This window comes from Cajanus cajan, chromosome 1 (genome assembly GCF_000230855.2).
Source record: "Cajanus cajan strain Asha chromosome 1, NIPB_CcT2T_4, whole genome shotgun sequence".
Classification (NCBI taxonomy): domain Eukaryota; kingdom Viridiplantae; phylum Streptophyta; class Magnoliopsida; order Fabales; family Fabaceae; genus Cajanus; species Cajanus cajan.
This window is the reverse complement of record NC_138517.1, coordinates 13,965,998-13,985,950: the sequence shown is the minus strand read 5'-3', so window position 1 is coordinate 13,985,950 and position 19,953 is coordinate 13,965,998. Positions and strand designations below refer to the sequence as shown.

At 35.5% G+C, this 19,953-nt stretch overlaps 2 protein-coding genes and 1 long non-coding RNA gene across 3 annotated transcripts; 2 read left to right on the top strand and 1 right to left on the bottom strand.

Moving 5' to 3' along the window:
* Positions 1 to 1,165: 1,165 nt before the first annotated feature.
* On the bottom strand, positions 1,166 to 7,457 carry LOC145959129 (uncharacterized). The gene is made up of 4 exons (XM_083077543.1): positions 7,343 to 7,457; positions 6,650 to 6,672; positions 2,040 to 3,204; positions 1,166 to 1,944 (listed from the first exon to the last, which is right to left on the bottom strand). Exons 1-4 carry the CDS (start codon positions 7,455 to 7,457, stop codon positions 1,166 to 1,168), a joined length of 2,082 nt encoding a protein of 693 aa, XP_082933669.1.
* A 55-nt stretch (positions 7,458 to 7,512) lies between these two features.
* Positions 7,513 to 8,251, top strand: LOC109789969 (ethylene-responsive transcription factor 3-like). Its single transcript, XM_083077493.1, has 2 exons — positions 7,513 to 7,782; positions 8,177 to 8,251. Exons 1-2 carry the CDS (start codon positions 7,513 to 7,515, stop codon positions 8,249 to 8,251), a joined length of 345 nt encoding a protein of 114 aa, XP_082933619.1.
* Positions 8,252 to 11,569: 3,318 nt separating this feature from the next.
* On the top strand, positions 11,570 to 12,661 carry LOC145958383 (uncharacterized). The gene is made up of 2 exons (XR_014434137.1): positions 11,570 to 11,822; positions 12,293 to 12,661. It is a non-coding gene; the product is annotated as an uncharacterized LOC145958383 (long non-coding RNA).
* The last annotated feature ends 7,292 nt before the right edge of the window (positions 12,662 to 19,953 follow it).

Sequence of the window (19,953 nt, the reverse complement as noted above, 5' to 3'; positions counted from 1 at the left end):
CGACCTCGGATGAAAATGTTTAGGGTTCGTATTCGAACCTCAAATAAGTGCGTTAGGGTTTGGACTCGACCCTCGGCCTGGTCTGTACTCGACCTCAAATGATTTAATGAATGTTCGAACTCGACCTTAGGCAATGACATCGAGGTTCGTACTCGACCCCGGTTTTGGTTCGTACTCGACCTTTAACGGAAGTGTCGAGGTTCGTATTCGACCTCGGGTGACGAGGTTCGTAGTCGACCTCAGGTTTGAGTAAAATGATTTAATTAAGGTTCAAACTCGACCTTAGGCGATGGAATCGAGGTTCGTACTCGACCTTAAATTTGAGTAAAATGATTTGATTAAGGTTCGAACTCGACCTTAAGCGATAAGCGAAATGATTTACTCGACCTTTAACGGGAGTGTCGAGGTTCGTATTCGACCTCGGGTGACGAGGTTTGTAGCTGACCTCGGGTGACGAGGTTTGTAGTTGACCTCAGGTTTGAGTAAAATGATTTAATTAAGGTTCGAACTCGACCTTAGGCGGTGACATCGAGGTTCGTACTCGACCCCGGTTTTGGTTCGTACTCGACCTTTAACAGGAGTGTCGAGGTTCGTATTCGACCTCGGGTGACGAGGTTCGTATTCGACCTCAGGTTTGAGTAAAATGATTTAATTCAGGTTCGAACTCAACCTTAGGCGATGACATCGAGGTTCGTACTCGACCCCGGTTTTGGTTCGTACTCGACCTTTAACGGGAGTGTCGAGGTTCGTATTCGACCTCGGGTGACGAGGTTTGTAGTCGACCTCAGGTTTGAGTAAAATGATTTAATTAAGGTTCAAACTCGACCTTAAGCGATAAGTGAAATGATTTAGTTAAGGTTCGGACTCGACCTTTGACGAAGGTGTCGCGGTTCGTATTCGACCTCGGAATTTTTGCATTTGAGGTTTGTACGCGACCTCAAATGAACATGTTACGATCCGTATTTGACCTTAGATTGGGGTCGAACGGTTCAAACTCGAGCTTTATATGAAAATAATAAGAGCATGGATTGAGATGAATGAGTTGTTTTATTGATTGTGTCTGTGTGCCTCGTTAAAAACCCTCTCAGTCGAAGACTGAGGCGGGAAAAGAGTGCACGACTTGTTCATACAAAATTGACTGCAAGGAAATTTAAGGAAACGAAATTTAAGAGAGACTATGGGAATCAGTCCTTAGGTCGAGATCAGTGGCTTCCCTGCGGGTGGTATGAGTTGCGGTGGGGGGATCCCCCTTGCCTTGCTTGCTAGACGGGGATACCTTTAGGCTTTCGGCGTAGCACTGCCGAGCCGTCTTCTGATTAGCTTTGATGGAGATGATTTTACTGTGCTTCCCTGGGAATTTCATGGTGAGGTGTGGGGTGGACACTACTGCTCCGAGTTGATTCAGGGTTGGCCTCCTGATGATTATGTTGTACGAAGTGTTGGCTTCCACGAGGAGGTACCTGACCATGACGCGCCTCGAGTCTGGTGGCGTTCTGAAGGTTTTCAGTAGGTCTACGTACCCTCGAGTGTGAACTCGTTCTCCTACGAAGCCGACTAGGGGCTCGGTGTGAGGTTGGATGAGAGAACGGGGGACGTCTAACTTGAGGAATGTCGGCCAGTACAGGACGTTGGCCGAGCTCCCTTGATCAATGAATGTCTTCTGCACCTCCCAGTTAGCTATTTCTACAACGATGACCATGAGGTCATCTTGGTTAGGGCTGACACCATCGTACTCCTTGTCAGAGAAAGAGATCGGCGGCGAGCTTTGGTGCTGATCCAAGGTGGTGGAGTGGACGCAGTTGATGCTTCGCTTCCGAGCTGAGTTGCTGGCGCCTCCCTCAACGAAACCACCTGCAATTGTGTTGATTACTCCCCGTAAGGGAGCTGATTCTGTCTCCTGGCTTATCTCGGCTTGTACTGTGCAGCTAGCATTTTGCTGGGAGCCTGAAGGCAGGTCCGTGCGAGCTCCCGAACCACGACCTCTGCCTCGCCCCCGGCCGCCATAGCCACCTCGGTTACCCTACTGTCGCTGGACGTACTGGCTGAGGTGGCCTGCCTGGATGAGTTCTTCGATAGATCCTTGAGCGTGCGACACTCCTCCGTGGTGTGACCATGATTCCTGTGGTACCAGTAGTGCTTGGACTTGTCGGCGCTGTTGGGAGTGTAGCCGGGTGGTGGGAGGGCGAGTAGGTTGTTATTGTTGGCTTCCTCCAGGATGTGGACTCTAGGTGCGTTCAGGGGAGTGTAGAAATCGTATCTCCCCCCTCTGTTTGGTCTAGCCAATTTTTTGAATTGTTTGTCATTGTTGACTTTTACCTTGTCCCTGTGGCCCTGCTCTGGCTTCATGGGGCCCTTTTCGCGGACCTGATCACGGAGAGCGGAGTGTTCCTCCATCTGAATGTAGCTTGCGGTGTGGGCGCGCAGCTCGTCCATGTCGTGAGGGGCGTCGCGGCATAGGCTATCAATGAATGGCCTAGGTTTGAGTGCCATGAGCATGGCATGCAGGGCGACCTCGAGATTCAAGTTTCGGATCCTCATCGAGATGTTGGAGAAGCGCTCCATGAAAGCTCGTAGAGGTTCGTCGTCATTCAGTCTGAGGTTGGCCAAAGCGGTCGAGGTTGTGTGGTGAGGTCGGCTTGTGGCGTATTGCACCATGAATCGCCGGATCAAGGTGCTAAAACTATCGATGGACCCGGTGGGTAGTTGGGTGTACCAATGAAGTGCGGCCCCCTTGAGCGAGGTTGGAAAAACCCTACACAAGATAGCGTCATTGTTAGTGTAAATGTTTACCTGGGTTGTATACAGATCGATGTGTTTATCGGGGTCCGTTGTGCCGTCATAGCGTTCGAGATGGAGAGGTTTCCACCCGCGGGGGAGTGGGGTCTCCATAATGCCGTCTACAAAAGGATGACGGCGGAAGGTTTCTTGGCCATCATCAACATGAGTGGGGGCTCTGCTGGTGCCTTGTCCGGACTTGTGCGTCGATGCATGAGATCGGTGCGTGGCAGGTCGTGAAGTTGGTGCCTTGGTCGCCGTCCGGGATTGAGAGGCTGAGTGTGCTTCATCCTCACGAACGTCGCTCTCGTGAGGAGGGTTATCAGAGGGTCGTCGAGGAAGCTGGGCGCGAATGTGCTCGTTCTCGGCGCGCAATGCTGCGAGGTCTGCTTCATTAGCGGTCCGTATCGCTGCTAGGTCGTTTTCGTGCTGGGCACGCAAGTTGCGCAGGTCGGCATCGTGCTGTTGTCACATCTGTTCGACTTGGTCGATCAACCGCCTCAAGGTTGCAGCGTCGCTATCCATGGTAGTTGAGTGGTCTGCATCGTCTGTTACTCGTTTGTTATGGCTTCTAGTCGAAACCATACAGGTGGCCGATAAGAGCTGTCTTGATCGGCCCCACGGTGGGCGCCAAATGTTCTTACCGGAAATTTGCCGTAGGGATGATCCTCCAATTAAGATTGGTGAGCCTCCTTCGCTGGTACGTTGATGCTCCAAGATGGGGGTGGTACCTGCAAAAGAGACTCTGATGCTAAAGTTAGGGTTTGTATGAGTATTAGTCTCGTATATGTAATGCACGTACCTTGGTGTGATTTAGGGTTGCTTTGGACTTTGGGCCTGAGATAAGATATAATATGATTAAATAATGGATCTCGTCTAGGCGAGATCCTCGGGGATCAGTTATGATTTACTCAAATGCCGAGCTAACGTCGAGTAGCGCGTGCCCGAGGTTATCTTGCATTGTTGAGCCGAGCTCGAAGCTCAGTTTTGCCGTACGGATAGTACATATATATATATATATATATATATATATATATATTACAAATCATCAACTTATATAATAGGAGTAACATGATTTCAAGTGATAATTTAAGTACAAAATTTAAACAAACATAAAATGCTCACATTCAATTTTTATATGATAACTTGTCAAAATCTTGACTTATGTGAAGACTTGTCAAAATGGAGAGACAGCAACACCTCTTAATTATTACGTTTGCAGAAAATAATGCAGTCTACAAATTATTCCAAAGTTTGAAAATCAAAAGTCTCCATGCTATACAAGAATTCCACATACCAAACAAAAGACACAGCTATATCGCAAAAAGTGCATAATGTAAGGGAGAAAATACTCTACGGTGAAAATGTTTCATATAAGATACATTATTTTAATTTATTGTATTTTTATACAATATTTTATTTTATTGTATAGAAATGCTATAATATTTCATTTTAAGAAATTATTGTTAAAAATTTTTAAACTTTGCATAATTTACAAAGAAATGTAATCAACTTCAGCTAAAGTAGTATTCAAATTTTAACTATTAGTTATATACCAAATTTTTTTTAACTATTATTCAAATTAGTCGTTTCGTTAAATTTAAGTAAGCAACAAATTAAAAGTCCTGCAATATTAAATTCAGGTTTTCTATTTAATGCAATCTCAGCCCATAATAATTTAAATGATTAAAATTTCATTATTCAACATAAAAATAATTTAGAACAAAACTGTCTACTGAACAGTAGGTCACTCACAAGGTCCTTCATTTTAATTTTCATCTTGAACCTCAAAACACTCTCCAAAGTCGAATCATGTTAGGTCTCTCACTTGTTGAACTTGAAGTATAGGACACTCCACCAAGTCCATCTCAAGTCCTTCTCTCTACTTCTTCAACTCCACCAAGTCCATATCAGCCTGCTCCACTTCTCCAACTTAAATCGCACGTCACTACACCATCAACTTAAGTTCTTTTGAAAAAAATATAAATAATGAGCATATTCAGAAAAGGTCTCATTTAAAGACTTACTATATATTTCATTTCAATCTATTTAGTTTTAAATTTAAATATATTTTCATTCTTATAAAATGATATAATTTTAATTTTGATTCCTCTAAAATTTTTAAAAATTAAAAGACTTTTGATTCTCTTTTTATTTTAAAGATTCAATTTAATTTCATTATTTTTTAAATGTGTCGATTTAAGTCTTCAATTCTTAGCTTATCAAAAAAAAAAAAGTCTTCAATTCTTAAACAAGTGGTCAATGTTATTTTTTTAATCCAAATTAGCACCAATGACTTTAATGAATTTAGACAAAAAAAATAATATTAAATTTTTTTAAAAATTAGATAACCAAATCAAATCATTTTAAATAAAACATCAGGGATCAAGTTGAATAATGATTTATCTAATTTTTTTTATCAAATATTGAATTTTCTTTTACCTACTTTTTTTTAACTATTATTCAATTTAATCATACTATTTTTAAAATGTTCAACGTGATCTCACTATTTTTAAAATGTTTAATTTAATTCTCTATTTTTTTAAAATGTTCTATGTCACTCTTTTATCTAATTTTATTAATGTTGTTTGTGTCAATGTAGATGAAAAAACAACATTGGATATTTTTTAAAAACTAAGAGACCAAATTGAACAATTTAAAAGTAGAGACACCAAATTAAATCTTAAAAATAAATAGAAAAACCAAAAAAGATAATTTAGAAAATTTAAAATTACTATTTTTTTACTTCAAAAATAACTATTTTTAATTCCTATAAAATTTGTAATTTTGGTTTTCAGTATATATATATTCTTTGATTTTCATCCATTCAAAATTTGGAAGTAATATTTTAGTTCTTAACATTCAATTAGACTTTTATAAATTACATTCACTTTTGAGATTCAATAAATTCTAGAGGTGTCAAATGCATGATTTGGTATTGTAAATACTAATAGGTGTCATTTAAGATAGTCACTTCATATTTAGGGATGACGCATGAAAATAATAATAAAAAAATAAAGGTTTGATATTTTTTGTGGACGAAAGCTAAAGATTTTTTTACAAGAATCAAAATCAACACTCATTCATTATATAAGAACTAAAAGTATATTTAATCTTTAATTTTAATCTATTTTCAATTAAGAAAACTCGTGTGTTGTATGTATAAGTTGTGAGCTTAATAAGTTGATTTAGCTTATAGGAAGGTATATAAAGTTTTCTTAAAACAAGAACCTCATAAGTTTAATCTTTTCTTCTTCCTTGTAGCTGGTCAAGCTTAGTGAGTTGGATACTTGAAGTTGTGACGCCTAGAATGCAAGATTGACGTTGTATATGGTGTCCTTGTCTTCCTGTCTTCTCCTTTTTTTAACTGTTTCTCCAAATGGTATAGGAAGCTTTGTGATGTTTATTTAAATTAAATATCGTGTTTAATGTTGTTGTTGGATGAAATAGGTTGTTAATTTTATGATTGAATGAAGATGGAATGATGAATGTTGGGTTTGGGTTTTTCTTAAAGTGGTTCATGTATAAAGGTTGATGATTCAGAAAAATTGTTGGTTTAATGTTGTACGTGAGGCCATTTCCTAGTTGTACATGTTATGCATGTGTGGAATATATAGTTGCATGTTGTTTTGATGGTTTTCAAGTGTTTTAAGTTGAAATCAAGTCCTGTATAAATGTAAGAACTGATGTCGTGTCGAGCGTTGGTTCAACCAATGACTTAATTTCGCTAAGCAATAATAGTCTGGCTAAGAGAAATAGTTCTAGAGTAATTTTGAAAAACTAATTATTGGATCAATCGCTTACCATTAGGCCAAAAACTCTAGTTGTTTGTTAGGATGCAACTTTTTCTACTTAACCATAGTAACTCAAGCACCATGTGTGAACTAGCCCAAGGTCCTATCAAAGACAAGAAGTAAAGATAAAAACATTATGCAAATGGTAATTTAAACACACAACAACAATATTTAATTGATTAAAAGAACATGCAAATAAGACTTAATGGAGAAGTCAACAATCCTAGGTTGCCTCCCACTAAGTGTTATTTTAATGTCTTAGCTTGACGCGTAGATGGCTACTCAAGGCTACTTTAGAGTGTGGCTCTCCATAAGCCAATCAACAACTTTGCAAATGTATGATTTCAATCTTTTTTGATTAACTAAACTTCTTTGAGATGAGGGATCTCTTGGCAAAGATAACTAAGTAATAATCAACCAAAAGAAAAATTGTATCTCCTTTTTACTCACTACTACAAAAACACTCTTTTACATCGTCATATTTACATCGGTTTTAGCAGAACCGATGTAAATCATAAACGCGGTGGCAAACTTGTAATTAAATAAAAGATATAACATGTATTTACATCGGTTTTACTTATGACCGATGTAAAATTAAAATCAATGGGTTATTCTACATCGGTTTTGATCATGACCGATGTATAAATGAGATTATTCTCGTGATGGGGAAAATCCCTCATTCATTTCGCACTGCAATCGCGAACCCTAACCCCCTTCTCCCTCCAAACAAACACCAAACCCCTCCTCCTCTCCCTCTCTTCAAATCCCCAAACCTCCTCCTCCAATCCCCGCTTCCCCAACTCCCTCCTCCACTCCTACGCCGCCGTCGCTGCCTCTCCCTCTCCCTCTGACTCCCTCGCCTTCCTCTGCCAGATCACCCAAACCCATTCCTCCCGTCCTGGTGGTTCTTGTAGAAGAGCAATAAACCACTCTCCACACCCAGATGCACCGAGGGAGAGCCGCTGCCGCCCACCACCACCCTCTGCCCAAGGAGACGCGCTTTCGCGGCGTCAGGAAGCACCCCTGGGGCCGCTTCGCAGCCGAGATTCGAGATCCCTGGAAGAAGTCGCTCGTCTGGCTCGGCACCTTCGATTCCACCGAGGATGCTGCCCGGTCCTACGACAATGCCGCCCAATCCTTCCGTGGGCCTGAGTCCGACCAGATTCCCCTCTACCAGGCCCACGACTTCTCCAAGTTCGAGCCCGTGGTCCAGGTGAATCGGCCCACCACCAGCGGCATGAGCAGCACCGTGGAGTCCTTCAGCGGGCCTAGGGTTCCGTCTTCTCACACCATCCACCCTCGCAGGCCCGTGGAGATAATTACATCCTTCTCCCTCTCTCTCCTCTGTAACTGATTTTCTAGATCATAGTTCCCTAGATTCTCCCATTCGGTTTTCCCACACTTTCTCGCCGTGATTTTCTCCTCCGCAGCGCCGCGCCGAGCTCGGCGACTTCTCAGTCACCGGAATCTGCGGAGCGTCCCCCTGATTCCTCGATCGTTTCGTTTCGCCGCGACCTAGCGACAAGCGACGGTGCCGAAAAGATCCAAGACGCGTAACGTTAATTTGCCTTTTGTTTGTTTATCTTGGTGAATGTTGATTTCTTCAGGTATCCAACTACAGCTACAACAAGGTAGCGGTGATGGCGACGACGCAGTTCTCGGCGGCAGATAGAGGGGTATAGATTTACATCGGTTGTAATGAACCAATGTAGATTTATATACATTTACTACGTCACCCTCTTCTACATCGGTTCTAAAACCGATGTAGATGATGATACAGAACCGATGTAGATAGCTTGTATTGTAGTAGTGACTTGTATAAATAATATAATAAGCTTTATAAGCAACAAGATAATTTTAGCCGAATGCACAAAATAGAAAAATAAAAATCAACAGACACCAAATTTTAATGTGAAAAAACCCTCAACGTGAGGTAAAAACCCATAAGACTTAGTCCAGTAAAAACTCCACTAATAATAATCAATGGGTACATCACAAGTCCTCCTGGAAACACTAGGGATCACTAGAAATAATTTCTCACCAATATGGTGGATAACAATACAAGAAAACTCTCAAATGGGTATCTAACTAAAACAATAGAAACAACCAAAATACACATTAATTGGTACCAAACACTTCTTCTCCAAAGTTGGTTGCTCCACTCCTTCTCACAAAACTTTTCTTCGTTTCTCTATTTCACAAAGACGCACAACGCATGTAGATACATGACTCTCTGATTTCTCCTTCTAAGTTGATCTCACATACCAAGAGTCACTGCAGCTGATGCTAATAAAATTAGCATGTTGGGTTTTTTTTACGTGAGCCCAAATAAATTGGTGGCCCACTTGGCAGGATCCTTCACTTCAATAACTCCATATGAATTTACCACCTTGATAGTAAATGGGTTCAAACCATTTGCACCTCAACTTCTCGAGAAACCATCTGAATCAGAGTTGGAAAGTAAGACTTGTTGACCTGGCTTAAAATCCTTTTTAATTAACTTCTTGTCATGAAAGGCTTTAGTCCTCTTGTTGTATAACTTGGACAACTCAAAAGTGTGCAAACGAGCTTTCTACAACTCAAGTTGAGAACTATGGTGCAGTTGCTTCCTCTCACTAGTCACCATTTCATCAATAACATCCACCCAATAGCAAGCTTTTGCATCCTTAGGTTAGGTCATGGTTTCAAAAAAACTAAAGTGACCCCCTTATTTTGCACTCTAATTTTCAGCTTGCCATCATCCACACCAATTAAGGCCCTTGTTGTCTTCATGAATGGTTGACCCAATATAAGAGGTACTTCAACATCTTCTTCCATGTCCAAAATCACAAAATCCATCGATAAGAAGAATTTGTCCACCTTCACTAGTACATCCTCCACCACATCATGCAAGTATTTAATTGAGCAATCCACCAGTTGGAGAGTCATATGTATAGGCTTTACTTCCGCCTCTCCAATTCCTTTCAATGGACAATGGCATCAAATTTGTGTTTGCTCTTAAATTGAGTAAGGCTTTCCTAACGGTCAAGTTCCCTATAGTACATGGTAATGTAAAGCTCTTAGGATCATGTCTCTAGCTCAATCATCTCCTCCTATGTAAACTTCTATTTCTCCGTAAGGAATTCCTTCATGAACTTGGCATAAGTTGGCATCTGCTCTAATGCCTCAGAGAAGGGGATGTTGATTTGGAGCTTGTTGAATATATAAAAGAATCTCGCAGATTTCCTATTCTTCTCCTTCTTTGACTTCAAAAGGTAACTCCTTCACCACCTACTCTCACTACAAAAAAAAGTCAATTTAGCAACCGAAATTAGCGACCGATTTTTTTTCCGTCGCTAATAGCGACTTAATTAGCGACCGAATCTGATTTGGTTGCAAATTTTATTTAGCGACCAATTTAGCGACCGAATTTTTAGTGGCAAAAAATCGGTCGCTAAATCGGTCGCTAAAATAATAATTGTTGATTAAAATAGCGACGGAACAACTTCGGTCGCTAAAAAATAAAAAAAAAATTAATATTTTTAATAATTTTAGCGACCAAATTCAAATCGGTCGCTAAAAAAATAAAAAATTAATATTTTTAATAATTTTAGCGACCGAATTAACATCGGTCGCTAAAAAAATAAAAAAAAATTAATATTTTTAATAATTTTAGCGACCGAATTAAAATTAGTCGCTAAAAAAATAAAAAAAAAATTAATTTTTTTAATAATTGTAGCGACCGAATTAAAATCGGTCGCTAAAAATAAAAAAAAAAATAATTTTTTTTAATAAATTTAGCGACTGAATTAAAATCGGTCGCTACAAAAATAAAAATAAAAATTAATTTTTAATAATTTTAGCGACTGAATTAAAATCGGTCGCTAAAAAAATAAAAAAAAAATAAATTTTTTAATAAATTTAGCGACCGAATTAAAATCGGTCGCTATAAAATAAAAAAAATTAATTTTTTTAACAATTTTAGCGACCGAATTAAAATCGGTCGCTAAAAAATAAAAATAATTTATTTTTTTTATTTTTTTTAGCGACCGATTTTAATTCGGTCGCTAAATTTATTAAAAAAGTTATTTTTTTTATTTTTTTAGCGACCGATTTTAATTCGGTCGCTAAGAAAATAAAAAATATTAATATTTATAATAATTTTAGCGACCAAATTAAAATCGGTCGCTAAATGTAAATTTTCTAAAAAATTTAGAATATATATTTTTAAATGAAAGCAAATATAAAAATATATAATATTATTTTTATAATGATAAAAATATTAATGATAAGAAATAAAAATCAATACCCTCTCAATAAAATTAATTTGTTTTGTAAAATAATACAAATTATATAATTTAAAATAGATAATTAATATATCATGATGTATTAAAAAATGAGAAACATAATGCTATAAATCAAAATTAAATAATAATCTTTTTAATTGAATCTTTTTTTATAAAAAAAAATAGACTAATTTAAATAATAATTTATCTAGAAAATTTATTTATTTTTCTCTTGAGAAATTTATTTCTCTTTTATCATGCTTAATATTTTATTACATTATTAGATAATATGAAAATACATAATTTATTGTTCTTTCCAATTTTGTTAAGGTAAATAAACTTCTTTTCATAAATTTTATTTTATTTTAATTATTATTTTTAAAATTGACTTAAACATCTAGTTCAATTAATATAAACATGCTAGTTCGATCAAATTAAAAATAATTGGCTTATATAAGGATTAATAAAAATTTATCAAACAAATCTAAAATTGATAAAATATAATTAGTGTTCCATTAGTTTAATAAATAAAAATTATAAAATAAAAAATGTATATATAAATATATACACTAATAACACATGAGATCATTTATTTAGAATACGTTATACCATCTATTTTCAATTATACTCGTACTACTTTGAGGTAGATATTGCTTCTTTAAGGAGACATGATTATATTATTATATATGAATATTATTATATTATTATATATGAATATGATCCCACTATGTAATTTATATTTTTAATTCAATCATTATATGTGGCAGTTAATATGTGCTATTATTGATTGAATTTTTCTGGTGTTTAATACTGAAAGTAAAAATTTTATTAAGCTGTTATGCTGTGCATTTTAATGAATGCTTTGGTTTGTGCATATGGTAGTTAATGAATGCTTTGGTTTATGCATCAGGTAGTCATTCCATTACACGAGCTAAAATCAGTGAATCCTTCATCAAACACGACCAATCCTGCTGAAAAGTACATCCAGGTGATCTCGGTAGACAATCATGAATTTTGGTTTATGGGTTTCTTGAAATAGAACTGTTGAAATGTTTATGCAGTCATATAAATTGAACAGCTGCTTAAAAAAAGAAATCCTCACAGAAATTGGAATAGCAGGATAGAAATTACTAGCAGTCTTTTTCATATTTGTCTTAGGTAGTTTATTAGCATGTTAACTCAAGATCAGTATGGCAACTACGTTGTTCAAGTCTTTTCGGGATTTGAGTGGAGGGTAAGTGTTTAAATTCGTTTCATTTTACTTATAGACTCATTTTTATTGCATGTAATTTAGTCAAAACTTCATTACCCTTTTCCAGCTTTGTAATGGAGTTAACAGATTGAGATTCATTTGATCCTGAGTATCGTTTCTTTTTTGTTTCAAATAAATTTTGGAATTTGATCATGCTCTTGTGAATCTGTGATTTTGAATTTTGTTGTATCTTTGCGTTGTTCCAGGAAAAAGTGTTGCTAAAATGCCTGAAAAACCTGACACGGATGATTGGCGCGTAGAGCGTGGCGTAAGTTTCAGGGATCCGTAGGAAAAGGAATTTGTTTATACGGGTTGAATTCAGGGAGGATGATGGTGATATTCGTAGGCAGCCATTGGAGGATGATGGTGATATTCATGGCCCAAGCTATACTTCCTTCTTATTTGTCTTGGGTGACTCAATCTTAATTTGATAATTTTCCCTTTGGTTATATTTAAATATTTATTTTATTAATTAATGATAGCTCTTGGTTTATTGCTTTGCATAGTGAAACCAAAATGTATTGATTGCCATAGAAATCTTAATTACAATTTTAATGACCATGGTATTGATGCAAGCTGGGATCTAAAATTTTACATCTGATGAAAATCAGTTTTTTTTTTTTTTCAAAAATAAAATTATGTTTAGCGACCGATTTAGCGACCGAAAAGAAAATTAATTTTTTATTATAATAAAATTTAGCAACCAATTTAGTGACCGAATTGAAAATTATTTTTAAAAATAATAAAATTTAGCGACCGATTTAACGACCGAATCAGAAATTATTTTAAAAAAAAATACACTTGGTGATCGATTTCGCGACCGAAATAAAAATTGTTTTTTTAAAATAATAAAATTTAGCGACCGATTTAGCGACCGAAATTAAAAATAATTTTTTATTTTAAAAATTGTTAGCGACCGATTTAGCGACGGAAAGGAAAATTATTATTTAAAAATTTAAAAATAAATAACACATTTAGCGACCGATTTAGCGACCTCTTTTTCGGTCGCTAATTTGGTCCCCATATACTATGGCGACCATAATCATAGTGACCAATTAGCGACCGAAAATTTCGGTCGCTAATTAGCGACCACCAGTATTTCAGTCGCTAAACAACTTTGCGACCAGGGTTTTTGCAACTACTTCAAATCGGTCGCTAATTCGGTCGCTAAAGTAAATAGCGACCGATTTAAGTAATTTAGCGACCGATTTTTGTGGTCGCTAAAATCCTTTTTTTTTGTAGTGTCTTCAACTACCTTCTTGCTCTTCTTTTCTTTTTGGCCTTTATGAATTTTTTTCTCATTAGCACCATCATTCAAATTTTCACTCTCTTTTTCTTTATTTTTCTCACTCAATTTTTCACTTTCACTATTTTTCACATCTTCCATTACCTTTTCTCTCACTTTTTCTTCTCCTACATCATTTTTTTCTCCTTCCCACTACCTCCTAGAACCATTTTACCACTTCTAGTAACAATAGAATTGCAATGCCCCTTTGGATTTGCCTTTGTATTAGTAGAGAAACTTCCACTTGACTTCTCCACAAGTTGTTTGGCTAGTTGGGTCACTTGCACCTCAAGATTCTTAATGGAGGCGTCAATGCTCTTATGGTTGGAGATAGAAACCTGTATAAACTATGCAAGGGTATCCTCAATCTTGGTGCTTCTATCATGAAAATTAGGTTAGGTAGGAGGGGGCCTATTATGAGGACTAGCATTGTTTCCAACAAATGCTTGGGTGAGGTTTCCACCCTTGGCTGTAATTGTTGTAATTTCCTTGTTGTCCTTGATCTTCCATGTAGTTGACTACTTCTTGAGTTTGTTGATAAGGCCCACAACTTCCACTAGAATGGCGACCTGCACAGTTTTTGTAAACAAGCACTTGTTGATATTGAGGTGGGAGGTGGAGGTTTGTAAAGACTACAATTGTTGTGGTAACTTAGAGCTTTGCTTCATGAGGCCTTCCACCTACTAAGAAATAACTTTTTTTTGGGCAATAATAGCATATTATGCATTAATCTCTAGAATCCCCTTATTCTTAATTAGAGCTTGTTGAGTGTCTTTATTCATGAATTACACTCAAATTTTGGTACTCTTTTTGGATAAATTGTAGATATATATATAGGATATTTTACCCCTAAATTGGAAGAAACAAGTTATATTAAATAGATAGAAGACTAGTAGAAAAATTTTAATGTTTTCCTTCCCTTTTTGCAGGAAATTTGAGAAGACAAAGTTCCACAGCCATAACTGTGATTCTGGAGCTAAAGCTGTGGAAATTTGGGGAGGAATCATGAAGTTAGAAAGTTACAGCTATAAATGTGGTTCTGCAGCTATAGTTGTGGAAGTCTAGAAAGCAAAAAAATCAAATAGAGACTTGAGGCTAAAGCTGTGATTCCACAACTAAAGCCATGGAGCACCAAGGATCCAGCAAAAGCAACAAAGAGTCACAACCATAGCTGTGAAATTCACAGCTACAGCATTGGAGATTCCTTAAGCTTGAAGGATTTTCACAGCTATGGCTATGAAATTGCAGCTATAGCGGTGAAGCTTACTTCACAATGAAGAACTCTCCACAACCATAACTGTGAATCCACAGCTGCAGTAGTGAGGAAAAAACTCACATTTTGTCCCATATTTTGAAACTAATATAAAAGGGGGAAAAATAGAGGGAAATGATATCACGAAATAGAGAGGAAAAATAGGATTGGGAGGCAGGAAAGAAGGAAAGAACGAAGACTTGGGTAGCTGGATCATTTGGGAATGAAGTCCAACCCCTTGTCTTCATCTTTCATTTTGTAATCTCTTCTTTCACTTCTCTTATCTTGTAATGGCCATGTTTGGCTAAATCTATTAAGGATTGGTTGGATGTAACTACTAACTCTTATTCTTCTTAAATATATGCATTTTAATCTCATTATTTGTGTTTGATTCTTCACTCAATGCTTATAGCAGTTCGGTCACCCGTGGTAAGATTTTGGTTTTCGGACCTAGTTGGAAAACATTTTTGAAAACCTGAACTGAATCTTGCACCTAATCATCTCATGTTCTAGGAATAGACTTGATGTGGTTAGTCACCCTTGTTCAAGTTATTGTTCTTAATGCGAAGTGTTAAACTCAAAACATAGAGGAATCATGTTTGACGATTAATAACTTCAGGATTCAACTTTAAGGAATCTTGTTGGATTACTAAATGAACTTGGAGATAATGAAATTGAAATCGTAATTATTTTAAGAAGATCTACGAGTTAGCAAGTACTTCTAAACCAATCCTTGTTTCTTAAAATAGTTTTTGCCAATTTTATTTTATTGTGTTGTTTATTTCATCTTTGTTCAACTGAAATCATATCAACATTCTCACGCAAATCATTAGAGCAAGAATTACTAAACTCTCAAATCCCTAAGGATAATACTTAAATACTACATCCAAACTTGGTCCGCTTGCCAAGTGGAGTGATATCAAAAACCTCATCAGAGCTCTATCGAACAAAACCTCATAATCATTGGAGGCAATATCTTTAATCAACTTTATGGCTTCCTTTGGGGTTTTACTCTTCACCTTACCATCAATTTGGTCATGGCTAAAGACATCTCAAGAATGTGTTAAATTGATTCAACTTGTCAAACCCATGAATAGAAGTCCTTCGGAGTAGACCCTTAAATCTTTCCCAAGCTTTACCTAGAGATTCATCCTTTTATTGTTTAAATAAAGAGATGTTTTTATTCCCTTGATTAATTAAACTTGGATTGTGGGAAAAACTTTTCCAAAAACTTGGCAATTACATCATCCCATTCAACCAAGTTATTGTATGAGAAAGAGTTAATCCATGCTTTAACCTTACCAATTAAAGAAAAAGGAAGTAACTTCAGCCTTATAGCTTTATTGGTCACCTTATGCACATGCACCAAGTTACAAATCTCTATGAAGGTAGAGAGGTGAGAGTAAGGATCTTCATGTGACATCCCCATGAACTTATTGTTTTGAACCATATTCATAAAGGATAAAGGTATCACTCAATTGGTGGTAACAACCATGGGCCTAGCAATGCTTGTGAAGTGCCTAGGGCCTACGATTGTGGCATAGTCCTCCTAAGAGAAATTGTGCAATATATGACATTTTTGACTCAACACACTATACTATAACTCAAAAGAATGAAACAATAATTGTTTGAAGTTAATTTTTGCATAAATAAATTAAACATAATAACGAGACACAATTATATGTAAAGTTGTTTTGAAATTTTTATCGAACATTTGGCAACAAGACAAAGAGAATCAAATAGAGATAATCATTGGGATTAGATTTCACTAGTTAACCATCATGTATTAGTTAAAGAAAGAATTTTCATCAATATTTTACACAATTACTCAACATTGCAACTTAAAATCTCCAACCCCTAATCTCTTAATGGATGAGAACCATGTATGTCACCCAAATCACCAATCCATCGGCTAAAGGGATTGAACTACAAGTATTAGAAACATGTATATATATAAAATGTCCATTGAATTCATGTTCATCCCTAAACAAAATATTCAATGGGTGTTTTGACACATACATAACTCCAGAAGCATTTTCCCATTACTACTTAAGTAAAACCATCAACTCAAGATAACAATAATCAAGAGAGCATTAGGAGAAGAGCAAAACACTAAATTATGGAATAAAACATGAATTAATGAAGCAAAGTTAATACATTACATTGAATCCAAACAAAGAGGAAATTAGCTACATATAGTCATAGAATGCACAAAGATTGAAGAAGAAATGACAAAGATGAAGAATGGAGCTCTAGGGACTTCTAGTCTCCAGGGGTTTTGTCAATAATGTTTTCCCTTATCATCACCTAAATCCCTAAGTTTATCCTAATAGAGAACATTTTTTTTTTGCTTTTGATATCTAGGTGACCACTAATTTTTGCCCATCAACCATAATGTCTCATTGAGCAATAAAATGTATTTGTTTCTTCCATGGGTATTTCACTTAGTGACCATTTCTCACTTAGTGAGAGAAAGTTTTTATGGCTCAGTATCGTTGAGTTAGAAATGGCTCACTGAGCTAGAAGACTGATCTATGGTCATTGCCTTCCATAATCAAATTATTGCTCAACAACTAGATTGGCTAGTTGAGCAAAAATTCTATTGATTACTTTGATGGTTTTTTTTATTGATTCAAAGTGTTGGACTCCTCAACTTTCTTCATCCTCAATTTTTCTACAAAAAGTTTCATTCATGAGATTTGGTCCAAAATTTCTACAATATTAATAGGAATTGCAAAACTATCTAATTTTTACTTAAAAGAGGTTGACATTACTAGAAATAAGAAAAAGAAAAATAATTTTTGTGATTATTTATACACTTGAGATTAAGTAAATAACACAATTATTAGGAACTTTCTGCCTTGATGGCATTGGGCGGCTTGTGAGTGGCTAGACATGAGATGCATGATGAAAACTTGTGTGTTTTTTAAGTTGTTTTGTAGTTGAATGATGATGAATAAGTTGTATGGATGATGATGTATAACAATAAATATATATCCTAAAATCCAGTGTACAAATCACTTAATGGATTAACCTAAAAATCAAAAAGATCAAAAAAACTAAAGTGAACTCAATGAATAAGTAAAAATAATAATTAAAAAAAACACATTTATAGAGAAATAGAAGATTCAGGACTGAAGATGAAACTCATTCCCATGATAGAGAATGCTTCCTCCACAAAAAGCTATTGTCACACTCTGTGACATGGTTCCTAACTTGTTAGCTGGAGTCTGATGCTTCCAACTCCTCAACCAATGTATTCCACCATAAGTCATGGTTGTCCTTGGAATCTTTTGAGTGCCTCCAGCAAAGCAAGTGCCAATGATGAGGTCAACAAAGTGTATACCTTATTAGTCCCACCAAAGGACGCACTACACTCCAAATGACGCATCGTACTGCCTATTGACACAAATCCTAAACCATCATGTAAAAGCTTCGACCAACACCTCCAAATAGAACATCATATAATAACGATCTCACAAATAAGGATTCAAAATATAAAGTGAAAATGCAAAAATCGAGTAACAAAGTTAATAAGTAAGAAAACAAGGTACAAATCAGTTAGGAAAAGCTATTAAGTATACAATTTCAAATTTCCAAATAAAAAGGCAACACAAAATAAGGGTATGGAATTTAGAAATTTGAAAAAGCCACCATCAAAAGAAACAAAAATGAATGGACAAAAATACCCTTCAACAACAAACTAATATCGAAAAAGTCCTCAAATAATAAACTATAGTAATTTTACAAATTCTCGATTGTATGTTGTATTTGATTGAAATTATCCATACCTAAGTCAACAAATCAGTATGTTCATTGACTTCACAATGTCCACACTACAACCTTAGAAGTTTTTAATCTCTTGTTCTTATAGAAATTTAAAACTTTTATTTTGAATTTTGACATCTAAATTAGAATTAACCTTGTCATTTTGAAATAGATAATTTTTGTTTTTATTTTGGGATAAAATTTTAAAAAAATTTATTATTGATTAAGACATAAAATTTTCCTTATTAAATTAAATTTCACTCACATAAAAATTATGAAACCGAAATAATATTCAAATAAAAAACTATAAACATGATAAAAAAAATTGCATGAAATATAAGTCTCACCAACAACCAAAAGAGAAACTTATATTAGATATATTAGAATAAAATTATATTTTAGCAATTTTTTAAAACATAATACTACACAACCTTCTAATAAATTCAAACAAGAACTATACGTTTCACATCTATCACCGTAACTTATAATTTCTCTATTCAACAATCTTGCTAAATATTGTTTCGTAGCTTATAATCTATCTCCACTCCATTCATTCATTCAAGTTAAAATAGTACAATTTTTCCTTTGTTTTTATTGTTGTAATTAATTATGGTTGCTTGTATTAGAAGATAAAGTTTTGTTGTAATTATGGTTGCTTACTTTAATGGGTAATGTCTTGTTAAGTACATGATTTAGGTAAATTTACACACCTAATGATAATTGTTACATGTGTTTTATTAGCAACATTTATGAGCATGATGTACCATTGTCATTTTTCATATATTTGCCTTATATATAAATGCAAAACATGTAGAATAGTATGGTTATCCAGTAAATACAAAATTGTTTTGTTCTCTCACTTTTCCTCTTCTCTATTTTATGGTTATTTTATGTTTTATGGTTTCAGTACCCACTACATGTCTTAACAATGGTATCTAGAGAATTGTTCTTATAGGTTATGGGTCAAAAACATTAAGAGGAAAGATTAAACACTTGTGAATGATAAAATGGCTTCAAGGAACAATTAATGGTGTATTTGTTATTCCTCAATTTTCTTTTGGGAAAAAACTATTATATATGAATTGTTAAAATGAGATCATGTTCAAAGTATTTTTTTTTATGAGAGTATATGGATTAAGATAAGAAAGTTCAACCATTGAGGGTTAATCCTACCACAACTCAAATGAAGCAACGTTAGGAGGAGATTTTGAAGAAGGAGAAAGTTGTTTCAGGTTTACATTCAACTTTAACATATTATGTTTTTATAATAATTATGCATCTGAAAATAGAAAAAAAAATATGGGATGAGCTGAATGAAAGGTATACAGGTGATGAAAAAGTGAGACCCATCAAGCTATTGACTCTTAAAAGAGAGTTTGAAATGCTGAAATGAAGGAAAATGAACTAGTCAAGGAGTACACTTCAAAGTTGTATCAGATGGTGAACCAAATTAGTTTATATGGTGAGGTTTCTAAGATCACAAGGTGGTCAAAGGAATGTTGATTAGTTTACCCATAAAAGTTGAGGCCAAAGTTGTTGTCATTGAAGAGTCATGTGATCTT

What these genes read in the sequence shown, in the direction of transcription:
- LOC145959129 (XM_083077543.1), bottom strand. Translation starts at nt 7,457, where the DNA reads ATGGGTTTGGGTGATCTGGCAGAGGAAGGCGAGGGAGTCAGAGGGAGA. An exon ending in AGCGGGGATTGGAGGAGGAG is followed by an intron (nt 6,673 to 7,342) that starts GTTTGGGGATTT and finishes TGTCTTTGATAG; the next exon opens with GACCTTGGGCTAGTTCACAC. An exon ending in CAGGCAGGCCACCTCAGCCA is followed by an intron (nt 1,945 to 2,039) that starts GTACGTCCAGCG and finishes ACCTGCCTTCAG; the next exon opens with GCTCCCAGCAAAATGCTAGC.
- LOC109789969 (XM_083077493.1), top strand. Translation starts at nt 7,513, where the DNA reads ATGCACCGAGGGAGAGCCGCTGCCGCCCACCACCACCCTCTGCCCAAG. An exon ending in AGTTCGAGCCCGTGGTCCAG is followed by an intron (nt 7,783 to 8,176) that starts GTGAATCGGCCC and finishes TGATTTCTTCAG; the next exon opens with GTATCCAACTACAGCTACAA.